We start from the raw sequence: 24,565 nt of genomic DNA, 5'->3' as shown, positions 1-24,565 counted from the left end.
ACAAAAAAAGCACAACAATTTTGTTTTCATGTTCTCAAACAGAGACTTGGGAAAACGCAGATGTCTCTGGAGCTGTTCTGTTTGTTTCCTGGACAGGAGAAAAAGGTGGCTTTTGTGAAAAAAGCTACTCAAAATATGGAAAGATAACAGTTTTCCCTAATTTTAATCTTAAATACATGACTACTACAAGGATCTTTCCAGCTCACTGTTCCTTGCAACAGTAGATAACTTTCCTCTACTTGACAGCAGCAATGACTTACTAGTACTTGACTGGTACTTCCAGGGAAAAAGTACCACAAAATAGCATTTGTTCTTCAAATACCACAAAGTAGCATTTCTAAGACTTCAGAACTCTTTCTGTTTAAAGGAAGATCACTGCAGGTGATCAAGCATCAGCAGGTTGAGTTGAGATGTGCTACACTGATGAAAAAAATAAGAACGCCTCAGATCCATTTGAGCAGGAAGGTAGTGAGCCTCCTTCTCTGTGCAGCCCCTGAGTCGTCGCTCTGTGCAGCAGGTACACTGCAACTTCATTGCTGTTGACATCTGACTGAAATTAGGGTATGAAAGACTCAGACATTTTTACTGGGCTGCTAAGAACATCTTAAGAATACACACAAAGAAAACTTCACCAAGATTAAAGCAAGCTGTTGAAAATGGCTGTTCTCAGTGACTGTCTCAGGTTCTTGCACAAACGTGCACAAGGTCAGCAACAACCTCTGGTGCCACAACCTGGTCCCAAAGTGATGCTTTCACCAGTGCCCAGGTTCCCACATTAACCTCCTCCACCTAATACTCACTGACATGACCAGGCCACCTAACACTTCTCATGCTGCAGTCTGATGCCTGTCAACTTTGCTTAGAAGCAATCTCCCCTCCAGCATCACATTTTTCTGAGGATTTGGGTGTAGCAAAGCAATTGTTCATTTATTTCTGAGGACTGGGGTGTAGGGAAGCAGCTGCATATTTATCTCATCTAGTATTGAGAGTGTTGTGCTAGCTCTTCAACAACTAAAAAAATATCAACCAACCAGTTCTGTTTAAAGATTGATTCTTCATGTGTTTAGAATCCACATTTTTTTCTTCAAGTCTGCTGTGCCCCCTAGTATCCCATGATTTATCTAATTGTAGGGTCATTAGAACAAGAGGTTTCCTAGATAAAGTTCAAGACACAGCTTTTCAGAGACACTCTGTTCTCTGGCACATATCTGGCTTCAGCAGTGATAGCGCCTTGAATTGACAGAAGAAAAAGGACACAGAGGAGCAAAAATACACTGCCTTCTCTCGTGGATTTAAAGTACACTCCAGCATCTTAATGCAATAAAAACTCATCAAGATGCATGGACAGAGACCACTGAGGGGACTTTTTCACCAGTCCCATTTAACAAAAATATCTTCCACATTATCACAAGGAACAAACCTTGCCCCCATTTACTTCAACAGTACAGGTCCTTGAAGGGCTGTTACTGATTACTGCCTAATCCAAAAGACAGGACAGTGGACAAAGGAGGAGTCAAACCCTGCATTCCTTCATCCCCTGTGGGGAAAGCTTTCAAACAAATTTCTTGAATTCTTAGTGTCTTTCCCGGTACATCAAGAGGAATTACATACATTTGTAACTTATAATTAAACACTTCCAAATTTACGAATGAAAAACATCACACAAGAAAAGAAGTATATCCATTATTATGCATGCTTGAATAAATGCTAACAACTCATTTGCAACTTTATGTGATAATTACAATGGCATAAGTGACAGATAATTCCTATCACAGCATTTCATCTGGAAAAAAAAACCACTGGTATTACTACTTTTCCAAAAGACTGAATTCAACAGAAGTCAGCTTCTGGAAAAAAAAACCAAAAATATAACCCAACAAAAAGTAGCCTGAATATGGTACAGCAGCCATATGAGTGAACATCTGTCCACTACAATTATCTACATGTTCTCCAAGTTGCAGATCAAACTCTGGAGCTGCTTGCATGAGCTGAAGCTGCTTCAGTGTGAAGAGGTACATACACATTTCAAGGGATGCAACACATCTCAGCACAGGACTGTAATGTGTATGCTGTTGAAGGTACCAGCCTCAGGAATCTTGCCAGCAGGTTGGTGAGAGATTAATGTGGTGCATGGACTTAATGAAAGGTAATGAAGGGTAATATAACACCAGACAGAATCATTATTCTAATCAAAAGAGTCTGTGAAATTCTTTGTTAAGGAGCCTAAATACCTGAGTATAGAAAAAACTAACACTAATTAGCACTACCACCCCACTCAGCACAGCACGAAGAATGACCAGATACATCTGTAAACTGCATTTCTGGAGTATCATTCACAAAATCTCCAAGTTAGCAATGTGCATTTCTTCAACAATCTCATCTTGGATAGACACGTGAGTTTTGCTGAACTGTGTATCTGAATGGCAGACACAACTAGTTAATGTAAACTACCTGTTGATGAGCCTTCTGTAAATGATCTATCCAACTACTCCACAATTAAATACCATCTTGTTTCCAAGATGATCATAAATATTTTTTGCAAAAACTTTTCAACATAAAGGATATTCTGTACTCATCAGAGCAGAAAGGCTGAACAGTCCCATTTTTTTTTTGAGCATTCATCATAGAAAGTCTCTGCCTAAGGAGAACTCTGAAGTCCCAAATACACTTTCTTACAAAGTGTTAGAATACAAAGCACCTTCAAAACTTCTTAAATTAGTTTCATACCACATCTGTTATTTTAAGTCTCCACATTCAAGTGCAGTGTATTATTTGATATGTAAAATATGGTCATTTGACTCTGTTTAAAACTTCTCCCACACTGCAAGCATTAAAGAGTAAAGAATCCTTGTAGTTTATAAAACTGGACTCTTTTAATTTTGATTATAACAACATGTTTCTGCAATGCAAAGAGCCTGCAAGAACTGTGAAAAAGAAAGCACTGACTACAGAGAATCACATCCTTTGAGTAAGCTACTAGCATACATAGTTACTGCATAGTTACAGCATGATACAATAGAATTAGGGCAGTTTGGACAACTTACCTATACATTTCTTTACTGAGCTAATAAGTTTTTTACTATCTGAAAAAATGTTTTATAACTTTATTGTTCTACCTATATTTGCAATACTGAAGGTACTTGCAACAGCATTTTAACTAATAAAAATTTTATAATATTACATTTTTTCAACAAGGTTTCATGTTAGTGGAAAAGAGACTTATTTTTTTCTGTCTGATTCTATCATCCTAAACACAGATTAGAATTTGCTAATTACTACTTTGCTATTCTTTCATCATTTAAGTGAAAGCAGTTTCTTTTTCATGCACCAGCTGAATTTTATAGGTGACACTAGCAAAGTCATCAGCTATTAAATTCAACAGCAATACACTAACATTTTCAGTAGAAAACACAGGCATAACTAAGCTATAACTCTGGATTCAAAATTCTTGTCTATATCTCCACATACATAAAGTGGGAATACTGAGTTTCATCTCATACTTTACAGCAAGGAGAATATTGCAACTATTTCCCACTTAAGTTTAGATGCTGACCACTTGGCCATTCTCAATTAATTTATTTTGGTTTAGTATGAACAGGGTAGCTGCCAGAAATTAACAGATGACTTCTCTTGTTAAAGAAATGAGAAGGAAAAAAAAAAAAAAGAAAAAAAAAAAGAGCAATAATGAAAAAGAAATTGCAATACCACAAAAATAACTAGTAATCATTCATGCCCAGTTAATTATCAAAATATGCCCCAATTCTTATTTTAATAACACACTCACAGTTAGCTCACAATCACTGTTTACATTCCAAGTGCTTTACAACTGCATGTTTCAATAACCTTACAAGGACTTATTCCTCTGTGGAAACAGAGCATTACAAAATGTCAAACTTGTTGCAAAACTGCTGATGAAATTGTGAATAAAATAATTTCTACTAAAATTCCATCAAAAGGATATGCTATAAAAAAAACCTCCAAAAAACTAAAGCATTCCTTAAAAAAAAAAAAAAAAAAAAAAAAAAAAAGTGAGAGAGAAAAAGAGAAAAAAAAAGAAAATAATACAGCAGTATTTTTTCCAGTTCTATTGTCAACTTTTATTTCACACACTTGAACTGCACTTCATGTTATTAAAAGTTACAGAACAAAGTACACTTCAATGACTGGATTACTGTGTTATCACCATGACATCTGCATACAAGAATATAAGGATCTCCTCAGGTGACAGGCAAGGATTTGACTGAATGGCTCTCAGCAACATTCAGAAGATTTCTAGATTTTACAATCTCCAGACTTACATGCAAAATAAATGTTCCCATTTTCAAAACAGTCAATATTCTGAAATTTTAAGAAAGCTTTTGGACATGTAAGGTAAGTGAGATCACTCATAATGAGAGCTATGCTGCTGTTAATGAAAACTTTGCCCTTTATGTGCCCATGCAGAGTGCTGAACACACATACCAAAGGAACTGGAAGCAGCTCAGTAGCCCAGACACATCAAAACTCAGGACACTTTAAGCAAACAAAACCTTAATCATTTACCACACTTCTTGACTTCTTCAAACAGATTCTGATGATTTGCAAGCTCCCATCGTCTTCACATTAGGCATATCTGAAGCACTTACACAAAGCAAATTAGGCAAGAGGTCACACTAGCAGGCAGGACACATCCCCTGAAACTTCAGATAATACATTCCCAGACCCTGCCATGGTAGGAATTCCCCCTGGCTCCTCTTGCCTATCCTACTCCATGGTAATTTCCACTCACCTCTAGCCCACTCCATCCTTTTGCTTGCTCAAACCTCTCTAATTAAAACAAAGCTATGGGAGGAAAAAAAAAAAAAAAAAAAGGCAGCCAGGAGCAACTCAAAACTCAGTAAAAGAAGATATCACATACAACACAACAAGCAAGTTCCTAGCTGCAAAATGTCTCTCTGAATGAACCGACTCCGTAGGAGCACTCTGAATCAATTTGCTTTCTTAAAAAGAAAATAATTTACTGATACCTGCTATAGAGAAGGAAAACCTCCTTCCAGCTATGGAGCATAGTAGCATCAAACCGATACTCCGCCAATTCTGTTGATCTAAACACAAATTCTGAAGAAAAAGAACTCCACATTTCAAAGTTATCTGAGGTTTTCAGTACACAGGTTACTGGAGTGCAGTCCACAGATATTCCTGTATGCACTGTACACTCCAAGGCAAGATTCACCAGTGCTGTCTGACAAGAGACCTGGATTTTGCCAAGTACCTACACTTGGTTGACCGCAAGCACAGCAAATTTTAAAAACAATTAAACAAAACAAGAACAGTAAGAAATAAAGTACACATATTCTGATAACAAAATCTCCTCTGTAAGACAGTCCTTAAGACAGGCACTTTCTGGAGAGACCAAAAAGCAGTTTTTCTCTTCTCAAATAAAGAAAAATAAAAACCTAACTCAAGTTAATTAAAATTAACTTGACAGCAGCAGTGTGAAGCTGTGGCTGGTCAGTCTCCAAGTTCCCACATAGATACCTGGTCCTCCATCATCTTTCATCTTTCAGTATCAGTGGTAAGGAGGATTTAGCTTCTATGCAGATAGAACTAGCTATGCTGTGTAAATAACAAGATCTATGGCTAAGGTGAATATTGTTGAAAACATGTCATGTGTTGCAATTATATGCAGCAATTTATTTATTTTTATTCACCTCAGCCTCACAAAATCTCCATATGCAGGTGCATTTAAGCATAGCACTCCAGCAACACAACTAGAGATTTATCTTATATGTCTGGAGCTAGTCACTTGGCCTCTCCATGTTTCTCTGTTTCTCCATCTGTGATGCTTCACAGAAAGCTTGAGACTTAATTTATTATGCAGCCTGCCAAGTGCTTTAGAGAAGCGTGTTACTAAAGCATTAAAACTGCATTTGTTGGTTCTGAAAGGGTAAATCATTAACCAAACGGAAATGAAACCAACGATATCCTTAAAAGGTGGCTGCACTTTTTAAATGCAGAAGTATCATGTTTACCTTATTTGCCTTTATAGAAAAAAAGCCTCCAGACTTTAAGTATTTTATTCCATTAGGACATCAGGAGATCTGATTTTCTTCTGAACTCCCTTTCCGTCCATTTACTGTTACACTCCCAAAGGAGGTGATAAGCAGAGAGAAACAAACCAATAACGCCAAATCAGTGACACGTGCCCAGACTCACTGTCCAGAGGCCACAGGGAAAGATCTGTACTAAGGAATCAACAATGTTTAACTGACAGCAGATGTCAACTACAGGTCACCTGATCAGGGCAGGAAACAGTTCAGATGCTAATAAAGACAAGAGCAAGCTGTTCCCAACACCTGCAAGACAATATATTAAATACTGACAGTTAAACATATTTAAGCCCTAGACGTCTCTCAAACCAGTATCTCGTGAAAGTTTTGTATCTATACAAAAAGGTATAGGCTTTTGCTCTTTTTCAATTGTTTTTACTGCAGTATCACTGAAAGAATTCTCAGGAAGCTGTTTCTGACAAGTAAAACAGTTCATCTGAAATACTGACAACTGACAAAGATTGTCTTAAAATACCAGATATATAAAATACAGACACACACATCTCTACCAACTCCCAAACACTAGTTCCACTTAAACGTATATAATGCATACTTTTTATAGCTAAAACCAACTAAAAGAGGCAGCTGGAGCAAAATAAGAAACTCAAAAGAAAAACAAATAAATAATAGAATGATTTCTTGCAATTTTTAAAATTATTAAAATATAACTAGACAAATAAGACAAAATCTCAAATGTATCACAGATTAAAACCAGTTTTCACTTAGGCAAAAGAGCCCCACGCACACTGTATAAAAGCTGCAACATTAGATCAAGGAACATAAGTGATACCGCGAAAGAAGCTCATTTTGAATCACCAGATACTAAACAAAAATCTTGAAACTCAAGAGCAAACATGATTCCAGACAATTTTCTATAGATATATGAATATATGTGTACACATGTGCCTATATTTTTAGGAAATCTGCCTGCAGATTTTCAGCATATAGCGACGGTCCAGTGCCATCCCTCATCTTAATCCAGCTAACTTTGTTGTGTGCTTTATGTCTTTTTCAGACTGCAAATGTATAGTTGCATTGCACTTTTCCAGCACACAATTTAAAAGATAGCCTGATGCAACTGTCAGGATTCTGCACTAGTTTTCTGCATCCTTAAGCTCCCACATCAGCTCAAAGCATTTCAATCGCACACTTCCATGTCCACAGTGCAGAACCTATCCTGTCTGTAGCATCCTGAAGAGTCACTATGGTAAAAATAACATTTTTTCCTCCTGACAGGTCAGTGTGTGGCTCTCTCTCAGCAGGTGACTGGCAGTAGAGAAAGTAAGAGTTTCAGTTCCATCAGAGGCACAGAGATGGACATATTTCTTTTCTGGTGCCAGCACCTGACCTATGTGCCATATCAAGAATGTAGTGTTTAGCAAATTAGCAGGCACCTTTCAGTACAGGTATGACTGCTGCCATGTCTCTTGCAGAAGCATGCAGTGACATTTTGGCAAGGGGAGTGAGGAAAAGAGGTAGGCTGCTTTTGTAATCAATAGACATCAGATGGGAACACATGGCTTGAGATGCCTTGACTTTTTGTAGGCAGGACACTGATAAAAAGCCAAGAAATTGTCCTGAATAGGTGCTGTCATGTGCTATACGAGGGTCTGAAGCTCTACATCTTATTTCTTCTGAGCAAGCACAACTTCTGCAAGATGACAGGCCTAATCCATTTAAACTTGGAGACTGTGGCATGACAACAGAGCATAATTTTTTTCAACAAGTACTTTGTTCCCGTAGAAAGGAAATGAGAAGAAGGAACTTTGGTGCTCTCAACCTCCAACTTGAGTAACAGCCATGAGGAACAGTACCTCATAGGAAGGCGAAACCTTGAGCTTTCTACAGTACCACTGAGGTTCCATTTTAAAGATCTTTATCCAACAGCAATAGTGATACAGATCTGCCAAACACACAGCCCAGCAAACCGCTGCCTTGGCTGGACACACCATGCCAGCAGAATAACTTTATCTGACTATTTCATCCACTCTTAAATGAATCTCTCCCTCCTGCAGGGCTTCAAGTCTCCTTGAATTCTTGCTTTCACATTAGAAATTACCCTTTCTAGTGCCTTATGTCAAAGCAAATATCGTCTTTTGTTGTCATATTTGCCACAGTTTCAAATACAACTTACCTGAATGCAGGTATGGATTAAATGATGCTGGGAAGTTTAAGCAGACCTGATCTGATTGATCTTAGCATGGTTGTTAGTATTTCTCAACCTTATGGCAGATCTTGACCTAATCAAACATTTGTTGGGTAACAGGATATACCTATTGAGGAGACCATGACTAGGTCCAAACATCCAGTCCAGCTCATTATACAAGTAACATTAAAGGTGACTCCAAATGTAAACTTTTAAATACTTTGTAATTACTCAGCCAAAACACCCATCAAGCTGTGCAACATTGTCACAGGCAACAACAAGGAACTGAGGAAGACTCGAGACTTTCTGAACCTGTAGAATCTCCTCACGGTATCACTGGATATGTGTGACCCTGTACACTCCCAACCAGAAAAAGCCCACATGGGGCTTCAAAGTTCACATGGCTCTACAATAGAACACACATCAACACATATTTGGAACAAACCTCATAGTCCAGTTCACAGCTTGTTTTAGCCCTTCCCACTGCAGCAAAACCAACAACAAAGTCTATTCCACAGTAATGAAATTCTTTAGTTTTTGTTGGGTGTCTAAGCCCTAAATCCTGATATTTAATAAAAGGAATTCAATATTGCCTATTTTCATTTCTGAACAGCAATTCACACTATCTTCTTTTACAATTTTTGGAGGCAGCAATACTGGTAAGAGGATGACTGTGAAGAATTTATAAACTTGAGATGCAGCGCATTTGCTCTCCACTAATTTTGTATACAGTGCTTACAAGAGTTATAGGACCATTGGTGCTGGGAAAACCTCTAATAGCAGGTTAGGTACTTCCTTTAACCCCAATACACAACATTTCCCATGGAAGTTGAATCTACCTTAAATAACCACTGACTGGCCTTGCTGTTGGCATAACCAAGAAAAAAAATCTGACTATTTTACTCATACTGGTGATGATTTTACAAAAAGGAGGCAAACTAAATGATACAAACACTAACACCTTCAAGCAACTCCTGCTCTCTCTTTTGCAAAACTAGGATAAAATGAGTCCTCATACAATTCATTAGAAATTACAGAGCCTTTTACTCTACCACAAAGATTGACTTGCTATATTCTCATAAATCCATGGCCAAGAAGGCAGCACCAAGGAAAACCTGCTGACAAAGATTGTTTTGCTTTGCAAACAAAGTCAAAGAAGGCATTTGGGTCCAGCTGTCAATTACCTGACCTTACGATGAGAAGGCATAAACTATCTGCAATGCTTCCGAAAAGGACAACAATTACATTGGTAAATAGTTAAATCATGCTTAGAATTGATGAGTGGAGGGATATTAGTGGTTTTGATTACCAGAAATCAAATTTTGATTACCAGAAAAACAAAGCAAGATTGGGAAGTCTTACTTCCTCTTTTACCTGCTGTTAAAGGATAGTCCCTTCTCACTCACCACATTGGAAAGATTCTTTTTGCTTTTATCACCTCATCTTTCTCATGAACTTCTTTTTTTTAACAAAAGCAGCAGTGACAATGTATGAAATTTTAGAGAGTTACAACAAAAATCTTCCTTATGATCTGTACTGACTTTCTATGTTAAAACAGGCCATAGAATTTAATCATACTATTTTAGCCTCAAACCCAACCTTTCTGGATGGCTAAAGCACTGTGTGCTTCCAGGGAAAGGACCAAGGCCTTATGCAAGGATTTTGTGCAACAGAGTCTACTACACCCCTTGATAAGCTGTTCCTATTTAATTGTATCACTAGAAAACTGCATCTTATTTCTAGTCTGAACTGATCTAGCTCCAGCTTTCGGCCACGAGAATCCCCTTAATCTACCTGACAAAGAACCATCTAACTGTCAGGTACCTTTGCCCTGTCTAAGTACTTATAGACTTATCAGGTAGCCTCTACTGTCTGTTGATAAACTAAATAGATTGAGCTTCTTAAATCTTCCATTCTAAAGCTGATTATCCAGGCCTCAAATTAAAGCAGATTTTTTCTGAACTCCTTCCAGTTTTTCCAACACCAGATGTGGACAGGAGAACTGGGATACAACACTTCAGTAAAGCTGTAAAAAATGTAGCAGTGTTCACCTCCCCCTATGCTCCCAGTCATACACTTTCAGCCTCCTTCAAGACGGCTTCATCCGAGGAGTAACACTTCAATTAATCAACACTCAAAAGCAATTCTTTCATCTCTACTTATATTCTATCTAGTTCTTCCAAATACAAGAAAAATCAGAATGGACCATGACCAAATTTACTTGTTTGTTGTAAAGAAAAATATATGTATTTTTAACCCAAATTGCATAAGTTCCAAGTACGATGAAATGTATAAATTCAATGTCTGTATTTTACAAGAGAAAAACTGCAGAGAGAAAGATTACACTGCAATAATGTAATAGTTACCCAATTTAAAGCTCCTCGTTAAACTACTATTTCATTCAATAAATTCAACATTCCCAGCCTATTTTGCACTATGGAGTTCTGATGTTCACTTGTACATTCACCTCTCGATGTGCTGGGTGGTCACAGCAGGTTTTTTTTTTTCCTTAGCAAAATCCAGTAGGCACAACAAAAAATTGCTTCAGGCTAAAGCCAGTGTTCTTCCAGACAAAAGGCAGAGCTGCAGGCTAGTCATGGAGGATTTGCTAATGTTATAAATCTACCCATGTAGTGAAAATTAATTGCCAGTTATAATCTTCAATTATTACTGTATCATCAGCTAGTTCCCCTTCCTATCCTGGATGAAAAAGAAACCCCAGTAAAATCATGAAGTATCTAGAATCATGACGATCATGAAAATAATTTTCACAACAAAAAGATAACTGCCCAACAAAAATGCAATTAGAGATTACAAGATCATATCCTATCATATCTGGTAAAGTCCATGGTCCTCACCGGTAGAGCAAGTGCAGAAAAGATGATGGTAATGTTTGCACAGAAAAGCAGCAAGCAACCTAGCTTTTGGAGCAGTAACATCAAATCCTGCCTTTAAGTAATTTAAAAACGACTGAAAAGCACCATACTAGAATATGTGGTGACTTGCTAGAATATAGTGAAGTACTGTGGGTTTTTGCTGTAATAAGAACTGACCTGTTCTTCTAAGTGTGGCTTGGGTAACTTGTTCTTCAAGAGAAAGACAAACCCCAGCAATGTATTTTGAACTATGTCAGTCCTTACTTTAATGTAAGTAAAATTTGGTGTAATGTAAGTAAAGTAATGTAAGCAGAATTTGGTGTCAATGGCAGCATCAACTTTCAAAAAATAGCAAACAAAGTGCTAGTCAATAAAGCCTGCCACAGCCTGTCATTGGGAAAGGTAATATGCCCTGGTATTGTCCTTTTTCTTTTCTCCCCCATACATAAATACATTCTATGTACCTGTATTCTCTTTGTAACCTAGAAATAAGGCATTATTCCTTTCCTTTCGAAACTATTATGCAATAACATACTTCTGTGAGGACTGCATTATACCCATCAGTACAGATAAGGGATATCTTCAGTGTTTTTTTAGTTAATGCCAGTGCAGGTATGACTTGTCTTTCAGCAGCAGCAGACATTTTTGCCCACCCTCTTCCAGTGACAAAAAATTTCTGCACATAGCTGGTAGGACACCTTGGACCTCTTTACAAAGAGATGTGATCTATAAACATCAGTGGTCATCTTGTTTCTTCTTGCGACTTCTTCCCATCCACTCATTCCCTCTGTCTTTCCTCACATTGACATGAATCCTATTTCATAGCCTTCCTCTGGATAGATACACATTGTCCTGATTATTACCCAAAGCAGCTTCATATAATGTTTTGAACACAGGGAAAGTCTCTCTCATAACCTCACAGTACTAAAATGAGCAAGCTTTTAAAAGCACTTGTTCTGTGTATTCCTTCCATAGCACACTACGCTTACACATGGTGTGTCAGAAATCTGCAATGGAAAGCCCACATTCAAAGGGCTTCTCCTAAAAAGAATTTAAACTTTAGAGAAATTTGGACACAACAGGCTCATTCTAAGGTCGATAGTTGAGAACAAGAGTCAAAACTGCTTAGAATTTTGCATGTCACTTACCCTCCAAGCCTGTAATATACAAACAAATAGTCAGAAAACTAATACAGAAGAAAGATTGTAGAAGAATGACAAATGTTGTTGTGTACACAATGTGTTGGTTTCTCTTCACTTTTTGCCTACTAGCAAAACTAGGGCACTATTCAAGAGAACAGATGAGGCTGAAGCCTAATAGGAAAGGGAATGTTTAAGTATTTGGAGAACAGAGGGCATGTTTAGGGAACAGAGTTAAGGAAAATTAAGATTTATCTTTCAATATTTATGTTATCTTTGCAGTCTGGCAATTACAATTAGTTTTGCTTTCCAGCTCCGAGACAGTAAGACAATATTAACAAAACAGGGAGAGTTTATTTTTACAAATGAACTGCTTTCACTAGAAATCTGTTCTGTATGCTACTTTCCTGTGTGCTATACTATCAGCTTTGATGCCTCCTTCCTCCACATCAACTAATTATTCCCTATCTCCTTGAAATTCCTCCTTAAAATAGCTTACTGCATGAAATTTTTCAACATTCACAGACTGATTTTTGTCTTCACAACATACACAGCTTGTGGTTTTGCCTGAAATGTATTGGAAGCTCTCAGAAATACAGGCCATATCTTGCTGTTTTAAAGCTAACACTTATACACGTTACATCATTCAAACACATATATGACACATCTATCTAGAACTTTTCCAAATACATGCTTAACTACAAGGAATTAAAAAAACCTCAAAACAAATGAAAAGCCTACAAGAGCTCCCACAGAGGATACACTCTTACCTTCCAGGAAAGGGATAAAAGTTTACAATACCTTTGATTTGCCAAGGAGCTTGGAAAACAAAGTCAGAATAGTGACAGGTATCTTGAAAAGCTGGAAAGAATAATAAATGCCACAAAATAAAACTTGCAGCATTCCCTCCTTGAGGAATGCAGTCAAGAATAATCTTTCTTGATGAGCAAGAAACCCAAAAATATGTAAAGCTGCATTACCTCTTTCAAAATTTAAATACCTAAAAGTCTTGGTAATGTTCACACCCAGTGTGTTGTGAGTTAGGAGAGAAACTGAAGAAAACTTACACCAAGCACAGAATGTTCAAAGACTCTATTAAAAGCACTATACACACAGCTCACCATAATTTCTAGAGCTGAAACATTTTTCCTCCCATTTCTCCTCATGTTTTTCCATTGCCATGCATTCAGTTTCTTAATATATTTGCCCAAGGTTCTCCAAGTCTTCTAAAAAGCCAAAAATACAGCAAAAGCATGAATACAATCAGAACCACAAAACTTCATGATAGTGCACAAAAACAAAAAACCAACCACCTGAGAGACCCTGAGTAGAAAATCTGAAGACTTTTTTCTTTCCCTGTTTTCTCAGCACCTCTGCATGGTGTATAAGCTGCTGGGATGACTGAACATTGATAACATACACGGACATGCAGAAAGTTGCTTGGGAAAGGCAGGCAAGGTAATGAATAAAGCCTTCCAAGTCAAAGGATCAGCTCAATGCTCTGCGTGTGAAGGAACAAATTTCTCCCACAGCATTTTCCTCTTCTTTAAACAGTTGTTTAGATCTACTAAAGAGATGTGAAAACCTGAGATTAACTTCTTAGACACTGAATGACATGAATGACAGCCATTCCACGTAACCCCTCTAAAATTACTACATCCTGCTTTCTCAGAGGGGAAAAAAAAAAAAAAAGTGCTGTATCATAAAGCATGCCTGCCTGTAGCATGTAGACAGGAACAAGCTGCTTTGCCCTGCAAGACAAGCAAAAGCCATACAACCATGGTTACTGCAGCACCGCGCCCAAGCTCTCACGATACACCCTGAGCAGTACGACATTACCCGGGGCCCAGTCCACGATTATGCAATCCCGTGGCCTTGTCTCAGCTCTGGAAGCAGGAAGCACAAGTCAGTATCAGTATGTAACAAATCATGTAGACATATTATCTACTTATGATGCACTGCAAGGAACAGAACTACTACTTTCATGTCCATCATGCTATATGATAGATTTGACCAGACACTCTTCTCTCTCCTTGAAGAGCTTCTTTTTTTGAGATGGTTTTTGCTCTGCTTGCCAATACTAGGTCCAACTCTACCAATCCTGAACTCACCCTTGTCTAAAACATCCGTTTTCTTTGCTATATTCTCATCTGTCCTAGAATTTGCAGTGGAAAAGAGAACCAGTCTGAAAATGAGGTTATCGCACATTTTCTCTCTCTACTGCTGCTTACTAATCTGTGCCATTCCTCCAGTTGAGCTGAACCCACACCTGCAATTTCAGCCTTTTTTCTTCCTACTTTTGACTCACTCCTCAAACCTTTTCTTTTGTATCTATTTCTTTCTCTGCAATAGAAGGCAAATATTTATTTCAAGAGAAAGCGAGAAAACATAATAACCATTTCACATTCTCTCTTCCCACTCTCTTTCTCTCCCTTACAGCTCTCCCTTCTTCCTTGTACGATAGATATAAAACACATCTGTCCCACTCTCTCCTTGCCTCACTCCCATCAGCCCATAGCTCACATCTCCTGTCTCCTCTCTCTTCTGATAGAACACCAGGACAGCCAATCAGTTTTTTCTGTGTTGGGAAATCTACTTCTGACTCCTTGATTCTCTAACTACATTACTCTTCCGGTCCTTCTTTCACCTCTAAGCTTATTATGCTCTGTTTGACAACAAATTGCACTTCTGTCTCTAACTTCAGCGTGAGTTTCCTTCGTCTGCCCCTTGCAATATAGTGAAACTATTCTCACTAAAATGTCTGAAAGCCTTTTACTATTGCAACATCACAAATTAATCATTTCCATCACCCATAACCCTTGTGCGTTCTTCATAAAAATCAAATGCTTTTCTCCTTTTGACGCTTTCACTCTCTGTTTCTGATTTCCATGACTCTCTACCCTCTCCTACAGCCCAGCCTTCCTGTACTAATCCCTTCACAGAGTACTGGCAGGCTCCTTATTCTTCCTATGTCTTCTAGCAGGTCTTCATTGAGCTGTATCTTTTGCTGCTACTCTTATGTCTGAGAACTGTACATTCAGTTCCTGAGAACAGATCTCAAATACAGTAGATTTATGTCTAAACAAAAAAAATCTCATTCTATCTGACACCTCTTGCCACTGAGTAGCTGTTAGCTTCAGCTCAGTACAGCTAGAACAGAATTTAGACCTCACCACTCCTACCCTATTTGCTCTGTCTCCTCTCTTGATCACCCTGGACAACATAAGCAACTTGTCCATCATTCAAATATAAAATACTATGATAAACTACTACAACATCTTTGCCAGTAGCTTCTCTCTTAAATCATTCATTCAGGTTACACCTACATCTAAATGATTCCCTCTGTCTTGCATTCCTAGGACAAAGTCTGCCCTGAACATCTTCAGAGCTAAAGGTTTGCCTGGGCCTTCACCTCACATTAGTTGTATTTTCTTATTTTTCATGTTGACAAACATTATCCTGCTTGTTCACACTGTTCCAAAAGTTTCTTCTTCTATATTGTCATACTGCTTTACTCTCTGCATCCTTCTGTGCACAATCCTCTACTCCAAATTTAAGTATTGGGAACGACTCATCTTTGCTTTCCAGGCTCCTCTGTATTACGTACACTAAACTGTCCACATCCTACTTGCTGCCACACAGTTTGCTCACATTTCCAGTTGGTTCATGATGTCAGCATCCATTTATGAAGCTTTCAACAAGCCTGTGTTTTCATTCAGGCCAATTTCCACACCTGAGTAAGGATACCTTCCAAGCTCTTGTAAAATTACTTCATTGCCATCCAAATTTCACCTTAAAGCTTTCCCTGCTACAGTTCTAAGAAAGTCACTTTGTCTTAGGCTAAAGTCAACCACGTTAAGCAACTAAATGCTTTTGTTTGTCATTATTAAAACTCCTGCCTCATCATACATTAAAAAATTAGTTCTCTGCAGCACAATTTCACAACACACACAAGCACACACCCTTCCTCCCTTTGCAGAGTAGCACCTAGTGCCTGATGGGGCTGCCAGGCACTAAGATAATGCAAATAATAATACTGCCTCCCTAGTCATTGCAGTAACAGATCAATTACTTATATTCTTCCAAGATCATTGTCTTCTATCTCCATTATCAGACCCAAACAAACAAGGTTTTGGCTCTGTCAGTGTTTGCTCTGGTGGCATGGGTCCAACAAACTTTTCAGATGTAAATCATTGTATCCTCCTGTCTCAGTAAGATACAACTAAGAGCAGCTTAAGAAACAACTGAATATGTTATCACATGACAATCTACCGAATCTAGACAATCACAAGTGGCCAGCCTGAAAGCCACTTGAGGACAGGACACTTATCAGAGATTAAAAAGTGAACACACATAATGATTTACATTTCTTTAAATCTCAGCTTCCATTCTGATGGCAAATGGAATGATGCTCAAAATGATGACAAGCTCAAGTCACCTTATTTTGTTACTGGAGAGCTCCAGTCTCATCCTCTTTTATCTTGCTAGAGAAAAGAATTTTGATTCAGCAAACTTCTCAACAACTACTGATATGACATTAGCAGTGTTCAATCCAAATCTAACTTCAAGTTCCCAGATTCTGCCTACCTCCTATGTCTAGTCCCCTGCAGTAGGAAAAGGAAGAGAAAGAATGACTGGACAGAAAACATAAAACACTGCGTAATATAAACAAAATAAAGAACATAAAGAAGATCACACAGAACCAAACCCCATGAACTCCTGCCCCTTGCCAGTCATTCTTATGTCTTGACGCTACTTCATCAGTCACTCTTCTGTCTCTTCTGCTGAGCACCTGCTCCCAGGAACGGAAAGGGAAGCAGCCTAAGCCCCTGTGCAGCACACACAGCTCTGACACAATACAACTGCTTCCGTTCTACAGATGATTCGGGAGGGGCCTGCAGGCTAAGTGAAACTGCACCAGACAGATACTGGAACCAGCACTTGTGCAGAACCTGGAACTTCTGTCAGTAAGTTCTTTGCTACTTCTGGCTGATGCGCTTTCTGATCTGGGAAAATTCCCCCCCCCCCCTTTTTTTTTTTTTTTTGCCAAGCAGCACACACTTTGTAAAACCATGAACACAGAAATCAAAAAGCTAGAAGACCAAATACGTGTAAATTCCAATTACTGTCAAGAAAACAGAGAGATAGGAATATGTGTTGGGCTTAAGCCTAAGTGTATTATTAATACAGCTCAGTAAAATACGAAATGAAATTACTGAATAATAAGCAAAACATTTCAGAAATAAGGAAGACACTTCTATGAGTACAAGACCAAGAGCAATCAGAAAGTTCACTTCCCCAGCAACATCAGTGGCTTTCAGGCATGACTTTTAATAAGCCATACAAAAAGTTATGACAAAACCAGTCCCTTAAAATTCACCATAGAAAGTGACACAGAAAAGAAAAAGAGGAAAATTATTCATGCCATAGTTGGTTTTCCTCTGTTCTGTATCAGTTGCAAGTAGTTGTGCTGGATTTTTCCTTCAATTTGAGTCAGCTTAGTCAGCTGCATAGCACTGTGATAAAAAACTGGGCCATTTTTACTCTCACAGCATCTACCCTTCTCATCCAGCAAGAGAACCATCAAAGATTTCTTGCTATAGACTTGCTGATAGACCTCTGCCAAACACCCTTACTGTGTCATGACAGCGTTCACCAAGGGGTTTTTTGCATATTAATTACCTAAAGGCACCAGCTTCACCTGGCATCCTGCACCATTAACTTCTGAATAATTTTTTTCAAAGACAAGCTGAAGAACTTCTCCACCAAGTTGAACTTGGAAGACAGAAAGATTCAGTAACTTAATCCATGCCTATACAACCCAAAAAGCTTTCTTGCTAGTTATTCCAAAATTACTCTTAATAATGAATAGTCATGGCATTCAGATAAAATTATATTGGAGTTGACTCTTTAAGAAACACTCATAGCAACAATACTATTTTTACTGAAGGTGATCTTTCTTAGTAATGCATGCAGTGACTACCAGAAACTTTCACTTTGACTATCAGAAACTTATGCTTTCTGCCTACAGGACTCCTGTGATTCACAACTTAAAATGTAATTTGAAATGTTTTCTATAGGATTTTACACTGCTTTCATCTCATTCATACATCTCAGCCTTGGTTAAATGGCTGGTATTTTTTTGCCCAAAGGTAAAAAATAACCTGACAGTGCCCTGATTTTAATTAGCTCGAAAAAAAGGCTGATTTCAAAGAATTTATTCCATTTCACAGTGGAAATGGTTCAGCTCTTGTGTAGTCTCTTTTTAACATACAGAAATCTATATTTCATCTATAAACTATTAACTACATACAGAGGCAGATCAACAAGAGGACACACATATGTTTTTATATCTAAATCAAAATTAGATACACAAAGTCATTTACTTTCTTTAGTGACAGCAGGGCTTGGGGTACCCTCTAGTAAACACATAAATTTCTCTCTTTCTCAAGTCTGGTTATAAATTACAACTAGTAGAAGGAATGTCAGAGACAGATCCTTAGTGACAGTGCTGACAGTTGACAGGGAATCACACATGGTTTTCCCCCACATAATCAAAAAAAGGTACCTTAAACAACAGGAGATCTAACCACTTCAGAACAACTGTTGCACAAATAATGCACTTCATCAAGATATGTGCACCTCACAAAACCAGATTTCTTAATGAAGTCATATACAGTACAAAAGTTTCAGATACATATTCAATAACATCAAAATCTTGATTCAAAACACAGAATGTCTGATCAGAGAGCCTTATCATTACTCCACTCCTTTTATCCAGTGTGTGGGATGAAGAACTAAAGGACAGGTTTCAGAAAATAACTATGTAACTATGAAGATAAATTACAATTCTGACTAAATTTTCTGGGCGCTATCATACATAATGTTTCATTCTTCCTCTGTCATCATTCCTTGAAACACATTAAATGAGGTGACAGCCATAACCAGGAGACATGCCACCCCCTTGCAGAAGCTGTCCATATTAAAAAAAAAAATACAATTATCAGAGCCAGATATCATATACAGAACTGATCAGTCACTTACACACCAGAATGCACACCAGAATTCAATCCCACTGTCATTTCTCACACTAAACAAAGATTGCATGGGGGACTCTGCTTACTGTTCTTATTTCCAGCATAAAGATAAGAATGGTAAGAAAAAGTTTCTCTTGAAAACAGCCACAGTTTTGTGCCCTTCCAATTCTCAGCTTTCACTCATCAAGCACCACAGAATATTACATGTCTTTAAGAATCAATATCCCTGGAAGACTATATTAGCTTACAGAGAAGAGACAGAAAATTATACAACATTCAACCCTCTCTTTTGCCCACTGCAAAACCAAAACCAAAACCAACCCCAAATCACCAACTATGGTGGTCTAAATTCAATAACCTCACTTCTTTCTTTTGAAGTATGTGTTTAAAACCTTGCTATAATTTTCTTTCTCTCTCAGCCCTTTCTAACATTCCCTACCACCACAAAAAGGTGGGAGATGAAGGCGGTGAGTAAAACAAGAATGTTTTTATTCTTTTTTGTTTAGTATGTTTTTAAAGGAGACAAACAGCACCACAGGCAAACCACTAGTAAACAAATAAATAAATAATAATTAAAGTTAACTCCAATCTCTATGCTTACATTAACCAGCTGGTTTTCTCTTCTTTCACAATCTCCTTGCAATAATTTTAGTTCTCTTCCTCTTGCCTTTCATAAAGTAGAATGCTGCATGTCACATCCTTTTTCCCCTTATACAAGTGTTCCCTACCATCTAACCTCCTTAACTTCTTATTCTTCCAAGATGAATGATAAAATCATCAAGATATTTTTCTGAAGAATTAAAAAGATACTGAAAGCAAAACTAATCAGTATCCCTTTAATTTTGTTCTTATGTTGCCAAAGGATTTATCAAAAAACTTGCCACCAGATATTTGTGTGGGAAGTCAAAATAGGAAAATATATATGGTAAACAATCATTCAGTGGATCTAAAACTCCAGTTTCCACGTGTAATCATAAAATAAAATGGTCACGTTCGGGATGGAACAATAAAAATCTCTTAACACAAAATCAGAAAAATAGTTAGAAATTTTTACGTAACATTCTTAATGTCAAACAATAATGAATTGATATGGTTAGTGAAAGGATTATCTAAGAAAAAATACACGCCTCATCAGATTAAAACTTCAATAATACAAACCCACTGAATTGGGAAACTGAAGTTGACTATGACACCAAGTACACAGACACAGACCTAAATCCCATAGGTCATATTTAACTCTGCTGTCATTCATAAAGATACACGGGGTATCTTTTGCTCTTTTACAGCTTGTGTCTACTTACAAACACTCACAGCACTCAATGCTCCCACTAATTACTAAACCAATTATTAATACAAGTTCTGTATGTGAAACCAAAAAAATCTCATTCTTCCATCATTTTCTCAAATATTGTATAAAGTAAAACACAAGCCTCCACAAGCCAAAATTAATCTATAATCATTTACAGGTTATGGCTGATAATAACAGAACACTGTACCTGCCTCAGGCACACAGTAACTGTGATGTTTTACAGAACACAAGCTCTCAAATACAGACTTCTTTTACTATGCCTGCTATCTGCAAGAAAATCTTCAATTCTTCAAATATGCCGTTCAACCCTTTAAAATCCAACATAAATTCTAAATGCTGCTCTAATTCTGATAACCCCTCTTTTAGCTAAGCCGGTTGCTTGGTAGTGATTTGTCAGATAAGTTACACAATACTGTTTCTGTTTCCTGATTAGATAAGCAGATAAGTTGGTTTTTTTTTTCTGGCACAAACATTTATGTATAAAATTTCTCATTTTCTGTGAACACTTGGAACTTTGTAATCCCCTCTCTACAAATCCACATGCCAGTAAAAGTCAACCATGGACAGACGGCATTTGCTATAGGAAAACTCAGAGTAAGTGTCAGCATGCAAAAAGTAATTCTGTCTAGAAAACTGAACAAATGTTCAGGAAGTTTCTCTCCCTCTATGCTGCCTACATATACATTGCAGAATAAAGGAAAGCAGCGAGCAATACTTCTGTGTCTTTACTTTTACCCTTAATATGGTGCACAGGGGGCACATGGCCTCGGTGCATCTCTTGGGTTACAGAAATGAACAGCACAGTGGGACTGTGACCCCTCTGCCCAAGGATACAAGTATCAACCCCCTGAGCAGGCAGAGACTTGGCAGGCAGTGTTCCTACCCCCACCTCCAGGAAATGCTGCCTTTCACATCCCCTCCTGGGCCACAGAGAGGAAGAAGAGCAGCCCATCACTCTAGACACACATGGTACACAACCAGAACGGAAGCAGTGAAGCAGGGATCAAGGTAAGCACTAGAAGCACTTTTTACCACCTAATACCATTGGTTTTCTACAAAACCAAACTGAAACACCTTATCATAGTCTGAAGATCAACATATTCCCCCTCTTTAGCTCCTACCATGCTCTGCATACTCTCATTTAGATGAGTTTGACTCATCTAAAAAGCCTTCTTGCTGTACTGCTTACAAAGGAACGGCCACATAAACCTGGTCACATCAGCTAAAGATGATGAAGTGCAGACAAATACGAGAAGAAGTAAGTGCAGAGAGATCAGGTTTACACTATCTTTACCAAACAGGACAATAATTTTTGATACTTAAAATCCTGTCCGTCTGTCACCCCTGGTTACTTGATACAAGTAGGTTACAAGTAACATCTGATTTTTTTAAGAAACCACTTACAACCTCCTCACACCACAGATGCCATTAAAAAGGTCTACTCAAGTTGGTAAGACTGTAAAAAAAAAAGGAGTTGGGTTTCATATTCAGACCTATCATGACCACAACCCTCATCTACGAACAAAGCAGGCAAAAAATTGCAACATGTCACACAACATGCGAGCAAGGTCAGAGTAAAAGTACAAGCATTTCTGTAAATACATGAGAAATGTTTCCTGCAGACTAATCTAACTCTTGAAATTTTACCCCACCTTTATTAGCAAGGACTGTGAGGCCTAAGGAAGATTTACAGTGAGTGTTCAGACACACAGATGGGTGTGGTGAAAACACCTGTATTAACAGACTGCCTGAGTGAATAGAGTAGAAATATTTCAGTACATACTAATTTATTCAAACTTCATGGAAGTTCTTTCTAAGTGATCTAACATAAGTTACGACTTGAAAGCAATAACATCCCTAAGGCTTTTTATTTTCTAAATATAACAGTCAATTTTGGGTGTTTTTTTCATGGTATTATGACATAAGTACTATAAAAGCCAGTAACTGCTTCACACCTGTCATGATCATAATGTCAGCGATGACATTATGCTTTGTTTGGAAGTAATTTTTCTGGATAGTGAGTTTAAATAGAACTCCTTTGATGGAGTCTCTGACCCCCTCCCAAAACCCAAACAAGACTAGAACTGGTAATTTAAACTGAATCTTTCTAGGAAACAATTTGATCATTATGTATAACTAAGGAGCAGAGACGCCTCAACCTTTATATCCCAAGCTTAGAATGGGAATTTGTGTTCAAGGACTTCTGTGCACAAAACATTTTATCTCAACAAATTAAGCTCCTTATGAAGGCACAGCAGACGAAGCAAAAATTTTGTTTAATTATTTTTGAATCACATCACTGACGGATGTACAGAGCCTTGAACCTTTCACCTATAAATAACTACATTAAAAATCTCAGTTCTGCTGCTAACTTATCTTTGGGCTGACAAAATAGAGAAGTTCAGACACGCAAGAATCAAGATAGGAAGACAATCCAGCTTGGCATCTCTGTAAAGGTCTTTCGAAAAGGAAGTTTTAGGGTATTTTAAATAACTTTAATGCACACTCCATGCAATTTTTCAGTTTATCACACAAATCTACATTACTCATTAATTCATTCTTTTTTCAAGAGCTTGTTTAGAAAACATAAGATTCCTTTGAGCTGCCAAGATGCTCAAAATCGAACGCACGTGTAATGACAACTGTAACGTAATGAGAAACTTAACATCATTTCAGAATATATATTATGACATTACAGGTAAGAGCGGGATTTCTCTCAGCATGGGTAAGTCACACTGAAGTTTTGCTGTGATGGGATGGTTCATTATGAACCGACTTCCCAAGAAATATTTCCCAAGACAGAGACATGGCAGACATAAAGTGCTTTTTTAACGAAACAGAAACAAACACAAAGCTACTTGAAAAAGCGTCCTGAACCATTCCACTAGTTGCATTAGGTGTCACCTCAGCATGATGTTAACGACACACATCACAAAAAAAATGTTTCTCCTCTCACAGCTGACAGAGCTGTGACAGGCCTGGCATATTGGCAAATACCACTAACCTGGAATTTGCCTGTTCACACTGATGGCACCAGAAGAACTTATGGCCCAAATGACTAATTTTATTTGTTTTTGTATAATAAGCACAGGTTAGTATAACCTAAGATAATGTCTGATGCTGGCTGCTCAGTTGACTGTAGGTCACACTCCGCAGCGCAAATGAAGAAAAAAAATACGATTTGAGCTAAAATGAGTGAACTCAAAGATTGTAACAAACCCTTTCTCACTGCAAGGGAAACCATCTCCACTATGTTGCTAATAATAATAATAATCTAACGTTTAAAGTTGATATGCTTATCTTCACAAGAGCAACTGGAACGTTGCACCAAGGGACAGGGTCCACAAAAAAATCCAATATGGCCACTGATGTGTAGTTGTCTTTTGCCTCAAAATTGTCTGATCTTTTACCACGTCTGTCAGTTACACGTATACACCTGTTATACCCGGACTTCAAAAGAAGTTGACACAGTGACAGTCACCTGCATGTATCCAACCCCGAAACGTTCTTCAGGGCAGAGAAATCCATAGGCTATCAGACCACCCTGTCAAGGCCAAACCACAGTCATTCACAACCACCAAGAAACAGACAGGTAAAGAGGTGTGCCAGCGCTATCCACTTACCTTCTTTATTAAGCCTCATAACCTCCCTGCTTTTTCCACCCTCCTTTCCAGTCTCTTCCAGATCTACACCTGCAGAAGAGAAGCAGAGTCAGGAAGCGCCGAGGGCCCTGAGGTGTGCATTTATTGTTTGGCGAGGGGAGGAGGAGAGGTGAGGAGGTGAGCAGTGTTTCTATTTGCGACGGCAAAAGCACAATGGTCGGAGCATCTGCCAGGGAGCGGAACCGCCGGGCCCCCGGCGGCAGCACCCTCGGCCCACCCCCCGTTCCCCGCCCGCGGCATCCTCCGGCCCCTCGGCGCATCCTCCCCCTCGCCCCCTTCCCCCACCGCGGCGCCGGCCCAGCGCCGC

The 24,565-nt window shown here is 38.3% G+C and overlaps 2 protein-coding genes across 4 annotated transcripts in view; both read right to left on the bottom strand.

Moving 5' to 3' along the window:
- The window catches only part of SYPL1 (synaptophysin like 1), a 362,670-nt gene that overhangs the window by 262,296 nt on the left and 75,809 nt on the right, over nt 1–24,565 (bottom strand). The gene's annotated exons all lie outside the window — the stretch shown is intronic.
- The window catches only part of ATXN7L1 (ataxin 7 like 1), a 112,478-nt gene that overhangs the window by 87,429 nt on the left and 484 nt on the right, over nt 1–24,565 (bottom strand). For all 3 annotated transcript variants that reach the window (XM_066318677.1, XM_066318676.1, XM_066318678.1), the window contains exon 2: nt 24,220–24,288. In XM_066318677.1, the coding sequence (XP_066174774.1) occupies nt 24,220–24,288 (69 nt within the window). The remainder of the gene's footprint in view (nt 1–24,219; nt 24,289–24,565) is intronic.

The sequence above is a fragment of the Sylvia atricapilla genome, chromosome 5 (assembly GCF_009819655.1).
Source record: "Sylvia atricapilla isolate bSylAtr1 chromosome 5, bSylAtr1.pri, whole genome shotgun sequence".
Classification (NCBI taxonomy): domain Eukaryota; kingdom Metazoa; phylum Chordata; class Aves; order Passeriformes; family Sylviidae; genus Sylvia; species Sylvia atricapilla.
This window is presented reverse-complemented; position numbering and strand designations above follow the sequence as displayed.